The sequence below is a fragment of the Microtus pennsylvanicus genome, chromosome 10 (genome assembly GCF_037038515.1).
Source record: "Microtus pennsylvanicus isolate mMicPen1 chromosome 10, mMicPen1.hap1, whole genome shotgun sequence".
In the NCBI taxonomy this organism is placed as follows: domain Eukaryota; kingdom Metazoa; phylum Chordata; class Mammalia; order Rodentia; family Cricetidae; genus Microtus; species Microtus pennsylvanicus.
Window position 1 is genome coordinate 101281524 of NC_134588.1, and position 15137 is coordinate 101296660.

The 15137-nt window shown below is 45.5% G+C and overlaps 1 protein-coding gene across 4 annotated transcripts in view; it reads left to right on the forward strand.

Annotated features, from left to right (window-relative positions):
* Susd4 (sushi domain containing 4) overlaps positions 1-15137 on the forward strand; it is a 130283-nt gene that overhangs the window by 78189 nt on the left and 36957 nt on the right. For 2 of the 4 annotated variants that reach the window (XM_075989368.1, XM_075989367.1), the window contains exons 4-5: positions 8851-9024; positions 13500-13688. In XM_075989368.1, coding sequence (XP_075845483.1) covers positions 8851-9024; positions 13500-13688 — 363 coding nt within the window. The remainder of the gene's footprint in view (positions 1-8850; positions 9025-13499; positions 13689-15137) is intronic. The other 2 variants (XM_075989366.1, XM_075989365.1) reach the window with 1 other exon arrangement.

Below are 15137 nucleotides of genomic sequence, written 5' to 3' on the forward strand. Positions count from 1 at the left end.
TTCTGTTTTCATGACTGCAGCCCTGTAATTGCTCTTAAATGCCTGTAACACAAGCCTTACCCCCTTTCTCTGTTCTGTCAAGACTGCCTTGGCTCTTCTTGGCCTTCCATGTTTCCATATAAATCATAGAATGGGCACAGCAACTGTCTAAACAAGTTTGAATTCTGAATGTTACTTTGTTGGGTTTTGTGATTTGAGACAGTCTAGAGTCACCTGGGTCTTGGTGAGGAACTGTCCAGATTAGGTGTCCATGGGTGATTTTATTAGGTGGACCTGTGGGCGTGTCCATGGGTGATTTTATTAGGTGGACCTGTGGGCGTGTCCATGGGTGATTTTATTAGGTGGACCTGTGGGCGTGTCCATGGGTGATTTTATTAGGTGGACCTGTGGGCGTGTCCACGGGTGATTTTATCTAGTGGACCTGTGGGCATGTCCATGGGTGATTTTATCTAGTGGACCTGTGGGCGTGTCCATGGGTGATTTTATCTAGTGGACCTGTGGGCGTGTCCACGGGTGATTCTTTGATGATGTTAATTGATGTAGGAAGACCCGGTCCAGTATGGGTGGCAGCATCCCCTAGGCTTGCGTCCTGGGTTGTGTTAAGAGTGGACGAGGGAACTGAGCAGTAAGCATGCTGCATTCATCCTCTCTCTGCTCTTGACTGTGAGTGTGACCGGCTTCTTCAAGTCTGTGACCTCTGTGACCTCCCTGCTCTGACCAAAAACTGGTGTCATAATGAAAATAAACCTTTTTTTTAACTTCCTGACAGGGTATTTTTGTCATAACAACTAGAAAAGAAAAATAGTTAAAATCATAGTTAAAATTCTGAGGAAAATAAGACCTATGTTATATTAGTTCTCCCTACTTACTAAGGTCTTTAACAGTTGTTCTCAATAATGTTTTCTATATGGAGGTCTTGTCTTTTATTTATTTGAATTTAGAATTCAGATTTTTATCTGAACTTTTGATAAAAGATTTAAGTTTATTTAAATTGATCTGTTAGAAATTCAGACATATTTGATTCATTTATTTTACTGTTTATATTTGTAAGTTCTTGAAAGTTTTTTGTAATTTCTTGAAGTATGTGAGAGTTTGCCCGCATGTATGTGTACGAGCCATGTGCATGCTAGGTGCCCTTGGAGATCAGAAGATACCTGTGGAAGACTGAAGAGGGTGTTGTTCTTGCCTTGGGTGAACTACATAGTTCTTGATAAATCCTATCAGTGATTGTTGCTTGTGACTTCAAAGGACCAATACTTGATCTTGTTGGTCCTTCTTAGCTTTTGTTTCTTTTATTGTTAATGATCTCCTTATCATTTACTCTGTATTATTTATATCCTTGTACTTTCTTCAGGCTTAATCACCAATCAATTTTCTTACCATTTAAGAATGCTTAATTTTAGTTCTAAAGGATAACCCTAAATTTATATATATATATAGTAACATACCTCAATATTTACAAAGCAAAATTCAATAGAACTTTAAGTATAAACTCATAGCTACAATAAAAACATAACATGGAAAATATGAACAACCAGTCAGCAAATTTCACTTAACCAACTCTAAGGTGTGTGTTCTTGACTTTTTTTAAGAATTTAATTTTTCTGTGTATACTTAGATATTTTTGTTTCTTGAGTCTCATTGTGTAGCCTTGACTAGCTTCAAACCCATAGAGTTCCAAGCCAATCTGCCTCTGCCTCCTGAGTGCTGGGATTACTGGCAAGTATGAGCAATCATGCTGGACTTCCTGTGTGTGTTTAGGCTTAAAGAGAAATGTATGACCATAGATTTATTTGCGTACTATACATTACTGTTGGCGGAAGCCATTTGTTTGTTCCCAGCTGCCCAGACCACAAAATAATTACACAGAAATTATATTTTTAAGTCACTGTTTGGCCATATTTAATCATATTGTTAGCTAGCTCTTATATCTTTGGTTAACACATTTTTATTATTTTATATTTTACCATGAGGCTCGTGGCTTACCGGCAAGGTTCTGGCTGGCAGCTCACGTCTTTCTCCTCTGGTGGCTCCATGGCTTCTCCCTGACTCTACCTACTCTCTCCTCTTCTGTCTGCTTGGAACTCCCGTCTTGCCCTATTTTGCTAAGCCACTGGCCAAAACAGCTTTATTCATTAATCAATAAAAGCAAAACATACACAGAAGGACTTCCCACACCATTTCCCCTTTTCCGTTTAAATAAAAAGGAAGGTTTTAACTTTAACATAGTAAAATTATGTATAACAAGACAGGTATTAAGTAAGAATTACAGTTACAACATCTATATTTACATTATTTTTTATCATAACTAAGGAAAACTATAATTATAACTATTTTTTTTTTTGCTTTTTCAAGACAGGGTTTCTCTGTGGTTTTGGAGCCTGTCCTGGAACTAGCTCTTGTAGACCAGGCTGGTCTCGAACTCACAGAGATCCGCCTGCCTCTGCCTCCCAAGTGCTGGGATTAAAAGCGTGCGCCACCACCGCCCGGCGGATAACTATTTTTTAACTTTAGCAAAGACTCCAGAAGGATATAATATTACCTAAGTAAACAGGAAGTACATTGTAAGCAGCTTTCAAAACTATGGTTTTATTATTTAGGATATTACTCAGTTTCCAACATAGGAGTTTTGTAACAATTCATTTCTATCTTATTTTCATTGTGGCCCAAATACATGTTCAGTAATTTCAGTCACTTGCTATTTGTTGAGACTGAATTTCCAATGTGGTCAGTTTTTGTAAATGTCACATATATACTCCAGTATATGTAATGTGTAACAGTCTAGCCCTGCAGAATGGACGGCTAATATCCACTCTCTAAGTTGTAAATATAAAAATACAAAGATAAGTACCTTAAGCTCAGCTCAGTGTCATAGGCCATCCGGGCTACATAGCGACCCTGTCTCAAAAAAGAAGAAAGAGTCTTTAAAGGGGGGGTACTTTTAAGTAGCAAATCACAGAGAAGTGTTCTTACCATCATTTTTTGACACCCCCTAACACACTGGGTCTGTCTGTCTGTGTCTATGTGTTTTTCTTAGTGGTTTTAGGCAGGGAACTAACTAGTAATTCCACAGTAGGATTTATGTAGAGCCACAAGCTGTCAAGTGTATTGTTCCAATGCTACATAAGGTTTCATCAAAGTCAACATCCTTTAAAGAAGAAAGACCAGCCAGAACCATCCCTGCTTATGGAGCAAAGCCATGCACAGGGTGGCACCTCTTTTCTCGTCGGCACCCCCTCTTTTCTATCGGCAGCACCCCCTCTTCTATAGGCTCCCTTCTGGACAACAATAGCTGTCACCTCTCCCTCTCCTGGCTCTGTGTTGATTGTCTATAATGACATCATTTGCCCGGACTGATTACTCCTGCAGCCTACCCCTGAGTGAACCATTGGTCAAGGCTGTCTCTCTGGGTTGTATTGAATGAAGCAGTGATGCTAGTGGGTGGATGCCAGTAAATCATGAATTAAAATACCATCCAATGGTGCAGAGTTCAGGGTCCTACAGCCTCCCCCAGTCTGACACTGTCTGCAGATCTGGGGATCTCCACGACCCCTTTCAAGTTCAGTAATTCAGTCAGACTCACATAACTTAGAAGAACTGTGAACCCTGTGGATAAGTGTATGACAGGGGGGACACACATGTTAAAATCTCACAAGAGAAGAGGTACGTAGGGCATGACCTATAGGAGTCACGGCCACCAGCCCCCAGTGGAGCTGTGCCCACCCTGCCTCTCTGTCAAGCAGCAGTGTATGATGGTGTATCCACAACCAGGGAGACTCACTCATGTGTTAGTGTCGGAGTTTTATTGGGGTTCTTTCATATAGACAGTGTTGTTTACTTAGGGCTGATATTGGTCTCCAGTCCCACCAGGAAGCTGAACTGATATTTGGTATCCCAAATCACACAGGCTATGTAGCACGCTTGACTCTACTAGGTGAGCAAGGGTCCTTATCTCAGGCGGGACACTCCAGGACCTGAGGACAAGACCATACCTTTGGCCAAGGTTCCTCCTTCACAGCACAAGTGACAAAGCTTTTGAGAATATAATTCAGACTCTTCTACAAGCTTAGGGTCTAATAGTGTCCCATCTCACTAAAATAAAACCCCATTCCCAGTCCTAATCTATCAGGCCCTGTGTGGTTTGTGGTCTCCCCTCATCCCCAATTGGCTGCTATCTTCCAAACACACAGGTCTTCCCTGGTGTGTTTTAGGACTCCAAGCTCCTTTCTGGCCTTTGTGCTAACCTAACCATTCTGCCTGAAATCTCCCAGATCCACGTGTAATTGGATCTGTGCTGTCATTCAGGTCTCAGCTTAATAAATGTCATTTCCTCAGAGGCCCCTTGCCTGTCTGCTCGAATTAAATGAGTCCCCGAGTCACTCCCTATCTTATCACCACATTATGAGCTCACCGCAGTCGCGAGATTCGCCTGTTATTTTCTAGCTCATTTGTCTCTTAATTTTGCGGTTAGAAGCATCCCTCATGCAAATGCTGGAAGAGTGGAAATGAGGACGTCTCTGTCCCCCACACCTAGGACACACTGGACCGCTGAATGAATGAATGAATGAATGAATGAATGAATGAATGAATGAATAAGGAGAATAAGTAAGCTTTGCCGATGCCAGTTCGTGGGAATGTACGTCAGATTCTTTCCGGCAAGACATTTAGAGCCTTTAGCATAATGATGTGTATCCACGCATCATATATTCATGGTCCTGGGAATGGTTTTGCATCTTTACATATAACCAACATCTTAAAAAATTTTTTTTGATTTGTCCTGCGCCTGCCCCCGCCCCCTGGGACTGCTCTGCTGACTAGTCTAATAAATTAATCTTACTTCAGTGTAACTGTGCAACACTGCTTCAGGATCTCTCCTTTTGGACTTGTTCATAACACCGAGTCTGTTTTTAATAGGTTCAGTGTACAGCAATGGCCGTGGTAGGCTGGTGAAATAGGGCTTTCAGAATGGAAACCTTTGATACCCTCGGGCTACATCCTGAAAGTGCCCATTTGTGGCTCGCCAACCTGAGTCCTAACTGTTGGCCGGATTCTGTGTGACAGAATCAAATATTGACAGATGCATCTAGTCTTTGCTAATGATACGTTTGCCGTGGCTTTGTCTGTTTTTTTTTCTGAATGGATGAATCTGTGGCCTAGGAAGTTGTGTGACAAACAGTCCCTGGCTTAACAATGGTTCAGCTTAATGATGCTTTGCCTTTCCCATGCTGTGGGAGCGATGCCCACTCAGTAGAAAGCTCCCTTCACATTTTGAATTTTGTGTTTTCATGGGTTAGTGATGCATAGTGCGGGATTCCATTCTGATGCTGGTCAAGGGCTGCAAACTGCAGCTTCTACTCAACCGCAAGACAGGGAGGGAAAGTGAACTACACTGCACCGTACTGGGTCGCTGATCTGGGAGGTTCGGTAGGGTATGTAGTGTGCATGCATTGCTAGGGGAGGGATTCACATACATGTGCGTGCACAGGCATGTAGAAGCTAGGGGACAACCTTGGACTTGGATGTCATCCTCCAGGAGTGGCAAGGTCTCTCATTGGCCTTGAGCTCACTCATTAGGCTTTGATGATGATGATGATGATGGTGATGGTGGTGATGATGATGGTGGTGGTGATGGTGGTGGTGGTGGTGGTGGTGGTGGTGGTGCTGCTGGTGCTGGTGGTGATGATGAGTTCTAGGACTTGAAGTCAGGTCTTCAGGCTTGCAAGCATTTTTGCAGATTGAGCCCTCTCCTCAGCCTCATTTTCATCTTTTAATTTTTCCATTTACAGTGAGCTTTTCTGTGTCTTGCTCCTGTGTAATCCCAGGAACATCCATATTCCTCTGTAAAACTTCAGCAGCATTAGTGAAGATTAGACATATATTTTCAGATACTCAGGTTCTGATTCCTTTCCTAGCAATGAGGTCGGTGGTTATTGATCATCACCAAAGCTCCTCAGGGCAGATACTTATTCCAGGCCCCATCTTACCCTTTCTTCTGGGAGAAGTGGGTGCCACCCAGTGTGCATGAGCAGTCAGGGTGTGGGTGGCCTTTCCTTCTGTTGAAGTTGAAGGTTTGTTAGAGCTGACCTGGACCAGCTTTTTCCTTGGTCCTCGAGCACATCTCAGTCTGTTTTCTCAGCTTTAGTAAAACTTGAACTCCAAAGCCTTACTGCTGGGTGGCTCTCCCACGTAGTGGACTGGTATTGCGTCACCCCATACAGGCTCTTTTTTTGATCAGAGTATATCACACACAGCCCCTGACACACACACACACACACACACACACACACACACACACACACACACTGCAACACACCTAACCTGGGAGAAACATCCCACATTAATCTTAACACAGGCTGGAAAGTCAATCTTGTGAGCCAGGCCTGGGAGCTTCTCCCTCTGACCAGCCTTTATCAACCTGTGTGTGATGTCCAGGTAGCCATTCTGTCCATTGACTTTACTGCCCACACTGGCTGCCTCCTGACTATGCTAGTTAATTTTTAAAGACATTTAAAGCCCATCATGGGAGGGTTGTTTAGACATATACATTACCACTGCAAGAACTGTTTACACCGAGATTTTACAGACAGATGCCTTGATAAATGTGTTTTTACTTGCTGCGCATAATTTCTGCTTAGTGCCATTGAGGAAAACATAATTCACATTTTCCATTAAGAGGAAGGCAGCGCTGGGGTGCAGAGAGTTGTCAGTTACCTTGTGACTATTCTAGGCTTGATTTGGAAGAAATGAGGCTATTTTAACTCAGAAAACTATCGGTGAAGCTTGAATAGTTAGAGCATTCTTTTCCACAGACTGATACAAAGTGGATGAGAGGCAAGATAGAAGCCAGTAGATAGCTCTTTAGCCTCGACTGTAGCGAGGACACCCTGGTGTGCCTAAATCAGCTGACTGGGCTCAGAGGGCCTTGCACTCCCAGAATTCTTCTTGGTGGAACTTTAGACAGTGCCCCCTCCCTGCAGTTCTTCACCAGGAGTGCAAATGAGTCCGGGAATGGGAATACATTGGGGAAGACCTGTGCCAAAGTGACACAGATCTAGCTCTCAAGTTAGTGGTGGCAAAGATAAAGGTACGCCTGGACTTACAGATGATCTACAGTGAATGTCCTCTGCTTCTCTCTCTCTCTCTGAGCCTTCTCCATATTTCATGCCCTGATTTCTGGAGTCTGCTGTGCCCTGCCCTGAGCTGCTTCTAGAGAACCTAGCACCAACCCCATCATGCCCTTGATGGACCCTTTGAAGAATAGCCAAAGCTAGCCACTGCCAGCCACTGTGAAATCCTCCCTTTCTATCTGTATCAGGGCTTCCAGGGCTCATTGCCTCAGAGCTGACAATTCCAAGCTGAAGCGTCTTGATGAACAGGACTCTTGTTCATGCTGTTCCAGCCACATTGTGCATTCCATAGACTCTAGGGAGCAGCTCGGAAGCCAAAGATCCTTTAGCACATTGAAGAATTTCTGGAGAAAGGTTTTGATTGGAAAAACACTACCCCTAGATTTTTGCCTTGTTTTAAAAAAATTAAGAATTCAGAAATTTGAAGTATAGCCCATCATTAGGTCATAAACCTTTGTGCATTGAAGATCAGAAACATTTCTCAGGGCTGCCGGTAAAACCTCGAGATAGAACATCTACCCAGAAGGCACTGTGTCCTGCTTCCCATCCCCAACACTAAAATATTATACCCAAAATCAGAAGCATTTAACAGAGACGTACTCAAGAGGGATGGGGAAAAACACACAGTGGTTGATGTGACTTGAACCAGAGGGGACTTGTTGTGAGGTGCTCAGGGGTAGGACGAGCAGAGTCCCAATGTGGCAGGGAGGAACACTGCAGATTGTTTCCACCGTGAATTGTGGAAGTAGCTTGTCTTTGCACTCTTGGCGTGCTTTTCTGCATGTCCTCACTGCCCCTTTAACTCTCTCCTGTTTCTCCTTTTCACTTGGCTTCAGTCACTCTGTGTGAGCATAGAGTATGCCCGACCGTCCTGAACCTTAGGAGGTTGGCAAGAGTATATGTTGGCCTAGCGTTCTTTGAAGAGCTCAAAGTGTAGACGGGAAGTGTTGGTAGCAAAGGGAAGGACAGTTCAGGCTCCGTGTGGTTCTGCACATGGTGTGTGCTCATCGAGGCCCTGCACCATGCCTGGGTAGGTGCAGCAACCAGCCTGACAGGCTGCACCATGTTAAAGCCTGTCGGAAACACAGCCAGCTCTTCATTCATTTCAGAATTATTCAGAAGATCAACTGTCTGGTAGTGTCTTAGGTAGGGTTCCAATTGCTGTGGAGGACACCATGACCACAGCAACTTTTATATAGCAAAAACATTTAATTTGGGTGGCTTACAGTTTCAGAGGTTTAGTCCATTATCATCATGGCAGGAAACACGGCAGCGTGCTGGCAGATGTGGTGCTGGAGAAGGAGCTGAGAGTTCTACATCTTGATCCATGGGCAACAGGAAGTGAACTGGAGTTCACACTGGGCATAACTTAAGTGTAGGAGACCTCAAAGCCCACCCCCACAGTGGCACACTTCCTCCTAAAAGTGCCACTCCCTATGAGCTTCTGGGGGCCAATTATATTTGAACTACCACAGATAGGAAGGGTTGGAGGCGGCAGATAAAGTTCTTTTTATGAGGAAATCCATGCTCACTGGGTCCCTCTTCCTGTTAGTTCTGACACAGGCTGTGAACTTGTCATTGTCAGCTGAGTCTGGTGACAGATGAAGTACCATGCATCTGTTTGTTGTATAGTTTGAGACCAGGGCTGAAATTGAGGGCTTCATGGCAAAGCAGTTAACATTTTAAATTTGCAAAACAAAGTAACATTCATCTTTTATTGCAGACTGTCGCATCCCCCAAATTGAAGATGCTGAGATTCATAACAAGACATATAGACATGGGGATAAGTTAATCATCACCTGTCATGAGGGATTCAAGATCCGGTACCCTGACCTATACAACATGGTCTCATTATGTCGTGATGATGGAACATGGGATAACCTGCCCATCTGTCAAGGTAGGAGATGGGAGCCCCTGCTGTCAACTGTACTTGTGACTTCATTGAAGAAGGTGCACGTACATGATCCTCTAACGTAGCCACAGAGATTATGGCAGAAAGATACAAAGTCACCCCCCCCCCCCAGGTCCCGGCCTGTCTTTTAGTGACTTCTCATAGAATCTTATTGCTCCTTATGGTGACTCAGCACTGTATACCCAGATTTCCCAATCTAGACGGGAGAGACCTTATTCTTCAGTATGTTGGGAATCACTCCCTTTCCACAGAAAACTATAAAATAGTTTAAGGAGAATTGGGCTCTTGAAGGGACTCAGCAGGGAAACACTCTCGCTTATGAGCCTGACAACCTGAGTTTGGTCTCTGGATTGCACTGACCATCATAGGCATTCCGGCTTGCGCATGTGTGCCCAAGAGCATGTGCACATGCATCATGCCCACACAGACACATACATGCGTACACACACACGAACAACAACAATAGTAATAATAATAAATTAAAAATAATTTGGAGGCTTTGTAGCTGGGCTGTGAATGCATGGATGAATTGTTGTCTGCTCAGTGGAAACTGCAGGGTGCAATATTTCTTCAGTAGTGGTGAGGACATATCAAGCCCATCTTAAAGAGACTGTTTTCTCTTCAATAGTATCCCTTCTTATAATGCATGAAAAGCAGAGAAATAGTCACATTCAGACACATCCAAAACACCCAGCGAATATTTACCCTTCCACATTTTTCATATTTGCCCCAGCCACCGTGTACAGAAGAACCTGTTTTTGAAAATAAGCCCTTGAGTTCACATTAATTCTGATTTTATTTTTTGACATGTGACTTGGTCTAAAGGACCAAAAAACAAACAATGCATAATTCATAGTTTGAGAGAGAAGGAGGGCCATTCAGATTTGCTCCAAAAGCCCCGGCATGTTCAAGTTGAGAAGAATGTCAGCTTGGTGCTGGGGAATCACAACTGGCAGGCCCTGATATTGCGTTGTGTGCCCCATCCTCTGAAATAGACTGTTTTCCTGCACAAGAGCTTAAGAGTTGCGACCCTGTGAAGGAACGAAGGGTTCAGAGTTGGGAGGACAGAGGAGGAGCCCAGCCGTCACACTCTGTCCTGTGGCCTGTGTCCCTAGCCTGCCCTAAAAGAGACATGGATTTATTTATCTGTCCAGAGACTGCCTACCAAACAAGCAACTGGCGCCTGGGCTGGGCGCCTCATGCAAATAAAGATCATTAGCCACAGAGTCATTCCAGACACTAATCCTTTCCAGGGCTGGAGGCGCGGGAAGAAAGTCACCTCAGACTGCAGCCACTCCCTGCTGTCCTGCTTTCTCCACATCCTTTCTCTGCCCCCTCTCATTCTTTCCAGTTCCCACTTGATTGCTTAAATACACTGTGTTCCTTAGGAATTCTTTTCCATGTGGCCTGTCAGGGTGTTATTTTAGAGAGTTCAGATAATGTACCTCACTGTTGCTCTGCCTGACCAACCTGGGTCCCTCTCCCTTTCTCAAATTCTCCTCAAGACATGACTTTTCTAGGTCAGTGGCATGAGCACTGACCTTCTTCTTTTTATTTTTATTTTACGGTATTACTGGGATTTGAACCCAAGGTTTTGCCCATGCTGTTCAGCGCCATGCTTCTGAGCAATGCCCCATTCCCATTTTTTGCTCCTAATTTTGAAAGAAGGTCTTACTAAATTGCCCAGGCTAGCCCTGAACTCACTCCATAACCCAGACAGGCCTTGAACTTATGTTGCTCTTGCCTCAGTCCCCCAAACAGCTTGATTGATAGGCCTACATCACCGGGCCTGCAGCTGGTTACTCTTAAGAGATGTGCCACTTCCGACACCACAGGCCCCAGCCTCAGAACTCTCCGTCCTGTGCGTGATTGCTGCTGGAGACGGCCCCGCCAGCAGCCACCCTGCCAGCTTTCCTCTGGCCGCCCGGCTGGTACAGCACAGAAAGAAGGATTTCTGAGTTGCCGCAGACAGCCTGGCACCTCTCCGAGCCCCCTGGTGAATTGTAATTGGCTCTTAAGAGTGACATTTCATTCTAGAACTTTTATTTGCACCTATAGATCCAGGGGCTAAAGCTCCAGTAGGCATCTCTCTATTATCTAGAAGTGCAAATGGAAATCCCATTGAACTATTGAGTTGAAGCCTGTTCCCCACTGTTATATTTAGGATGGGCTGTCTCCAACCAAGAGTGAGCATATCTTTCCCTCTCAGTGCTGATTAGCTGCACAAATTATAGCTCCTGCCATCTCCTCAGGAGGAGTGGAGGGCAGGCTGTTCAGAGGCCATTTTTTTTAATGGATACTTAAGGTTTTGGAGAGTGTGTGCCTGCCCTGATCACTGTGGTTCGAATCAGTTATGATTTGGGAAAGCCCAGCATTTCCCCACACACAGCTTGGAACTAGAGCCCCATCATGGCAAGGAGTGCTGGGCCCTCCTGGTACCGTGTCAGCCAGCTGAACTGTGTAAGCATCCCATGCCTTCCTTTTCTTCCTGTTAATGGATTTATCTGCTGTTTCTCAATTACTGATTCCATTTCTTCCTGATTTCCACTCTTCCTTCCGACTCTTTGCACTTCACTTTTGCTGCAAACATGACCAGTTTTTAGCTTAGGAAGATTAAGAACCATCTAAAGGAGGGAACATGAGAGGTGGCTCAGTTGGTAAAGTACCTGCAAGCATAAAAATCTGAGTTGGGATCTCCAGGACCACAGAAGCTAGGCTTGGCATGGTGGCAAGCATCTAGAGCCCAGTGCTGGGGTACAGAGACAGGGCAAGCTCTTGGTCAACCAACCTAGCCAAGACAGTGTTCCCCTGGTATGGTGAGTGATTCTGTAGAGAGAGAGAGAGACCAGAGAAAGAAAAATAGAAGACTAGGAGACACCTGACATCAATCTTCAACCTCCACACATGTAATATTGTCACACACGTGCGCGCGCGCACACACACACACCCCGAGGTAGCAGGGATTGAGAAAACCATGAGATGGAGCGAAAAGATACTGAGTTCTGCTGCTTTGAGGGGTGAGGGGAGGGTCTAGGAAACATCCTGACTGTTTCTGGGTCAAGGCCTTCTCAGATTGTGGGCCTGGGTAGCCCAAGTCATAGCAGTGAGGTAGGTATCACACAATCAAAACTGTGAGTGACTGTCCCTAAGTTCTCTTGTCTTGTCTGGGCTCTCTTGTCTTTCCTTACTCTGGTATGCAGGCACTAAAGCAGCTTGCTGAGAGAGCCCCTCAAAACAAGTGTCTAGTCAGGCGGTGGTGACACTCGCCTTTAATCCCAGCACTCAGGAGGCAGAGGCAGAGAGATCTCTGTGAGGTCAAGGTCAGCCTGGTCAGCAGGGCAAGTTCCAGGACAGGTTCCAAAGTTACAAAGAAATTCTGTCTCGAAAAAAACAAAATCAGAAAAACCCGTGTCTAAGATAGCCAGCTCTAGAGGAGGGCTTGACCATCTGCTGCTCTGCACAGACTCCAAACCCTTTGCTCGACAGCTAGACAGAAAAGCAGGCGTTTTCATTATACATTGTTTGCTTCACACGCATGCCTGCCCCCTGGAAGAATATCACCCTGTGATGTCATTGTGCCCTCCAGTGTCATGACTCGGCTCACTACAGTTCTATGCCAGCAGGAATGGCACACTCAGGATTCTGTCCCATTAGGAATGGCACAGTCTTCAAGACCAAAGGCCGCCAGTGATTTAGACCCAGGGTCCAATTTTCCATCTTCTCTGATAGCACACAACTTGTTCTGTTTGGTGCACAGAGCCATTACACAGCTGTGCTTCTCAGAGGCCCTCCCACCTGGCCATTAGCATTGCATATCCTTGGACTCCACCAAGACCTGCTGAGACACATGAGCTGGAGTCTGTGTCTGTCAAGCCCTCTGGAGAAATTTCCAGCTTGAAAACCAGCACACTTTAAGACTCTTAACCTATTTTACTTAAAACCAGATATCCAGAAATGTAGTAGTACCAGCTCAAGCAGGATTCTGTCCCATGATGGAATATAACCTGCCCAAGTCACAAACTACTAGTCATTGTAATGTCTGTTGCCTCCTAGGGTGCCTCAGTGGCCCTCATCCCTGAGGTCACCTTAAACGACATGGGGAGCTTCATAAACACATAATGACCCCCAGGCTCTCGTCCTGGGCATGGGTCCTGGGCACCACTGTTTTGCAAAAGCCCCTCAAGTGATGCTGGGGTTCCATTTGGTACAGCCTAACCTGGCTAGGGATGTGCTAATCCATATGCCACTTGTCCCCTTCTTCCCTTCTAACCCTTTATCTGACCCTTGTGGTACCGTTTCAAATATCCCAGGAAACTTCTGTCTACATATAACCCAAGTCTGCAGTGCTTTTTTTTTTTTTGCCAGGGGACAATCCCAAAGAGTTCCTCTGTGCCATTTGCTTTACATGTGTGCAAAGGCAGCCTAGTAAAACCTTTTCATCTTTCCTTGACGTTTCACAGGCTGCCTGAGACCTCTAGCCTCTTCCAATGGCTACGTGAACATCTCGGAGTTCCAGACCTCCTTCCCCGTGGGAACTGTGATAGCCTATCGCTGCTTCCCTGGATTTAAACTCGAGGGTTCTGGGTACATTGAATGCTTACACAACCTTATCTGGTCATCCAGCCCACCCCGGTGCCTTGCTCTGGAAGGTAACACATATAAGTCTTTTGGAAGTGGGTGTGGAGGTGGGAAGCCTCTCATTGTGACCAGGAGTGACTTTTGCTTGCCTGGGTCCAGATCATCCACCTGCTATGGAGCTATCCTCCCATTAGACTTGCCCCCCTCCCCTCCCCGCCCACCACCATTCTTAGATTTAAGGGGAAGATGGCAAATATCAGAAGCTGAAATAATCAGATGTCAGACTGCGAGATATCGCAAAGTTAAATGAAATGCCTTCAAAGATTAATTTTCTCTGCACCAAACAATAGCAGATGGCGTGGCACCACCCGCCTCCGTCTTGCCCCCGTTTATTGCTGTGTCAATGTTTCTCTACTTTCCCCGTGCATTATAGCGAAGCCGTGAATGTTCAGCTCTAAGACACTCCTGGAAGTCTGTAAGCAGGAGCCCTCTCTGCCCTGTTTTTATGACATCTGTTTGGTTATAGGGGGGTGCTGCTAAAGACCACTGTCTGTGTTAGCAGGGTGTGGGGGGGGCATGGCTTCCATTTCCAGTATCCGAGCAGTGTCCTGGGGTTCCTCACACCCTCTTCCGCTGACCTTCAACATCCTGCTTCAGCCCTGGTTTGTCTTAGGTCTTGAAGTCTCACCTGATAGGCTTCTTAACCTCTGAATTGATGGGGTGGGGGAGGAGTCTCTGAGAACATGGCAGGGGAGAAAGGTTTCATTCCAAAGCCCGTCCAAACCTGTGCAAAACATAACTCCCCACCCCCCACCAAACAATAGCATGTCCGAGCAGACCAGCGTTTACAGCGGCATAGCTACCTGATTCCCTGCAGCAACCTCAGGAGGAGTGGGCTTAAGCTGGCCGGAGGGGAGGGGAGCAATGAGAGAAGGCTTTTATTTCCAAACAGAAGACAGACACGGAGGGGGCTGGCCAGAGAGGAGCCTCCTTAGAGAGGAGCTGAGAAAAGGTGGGAGGGAGGGATGGCCACTCAGTGCCATTCATTCTGCTATGGTCCCCACACATTCCTGTCTCCCACATAGCCCACATTTCCTAGGGACAGAGGCCAGGGTAGAGGTGTTAACAGTGAGACACCCTAGTATATTTGAATTGCTTATAACAGTAAGTTTTCAGTGTGACCATTAGAAACTTTGTGTGTGTGTGTGTGTGTGTGTGTGTGTGTGTGTGTGTGTGTGTGTGTGTGTGTTCTTAATCTGAAATTCAAACAGAATTGGCTGTTGTACCTCTGCTTGCTGAAGCTGGCCAGCCTAGTCTCCAGAGACAAGGTTACCCCATGTAGTCACCTCTCTGTTGTCTACCTACTCCAGTGGGCCACAGTGAGTGTGAGCTGTCACGAAAGGGCCTGCCTTCCTAGTTCCTGGAGGATTTTCCCTGTTCATATAACCAGAAATCAAGGGTAGTTTGAAGATATCACTGTTATGATTTTATCAATTTGAAATGCCTGTTTTAGGATCTTT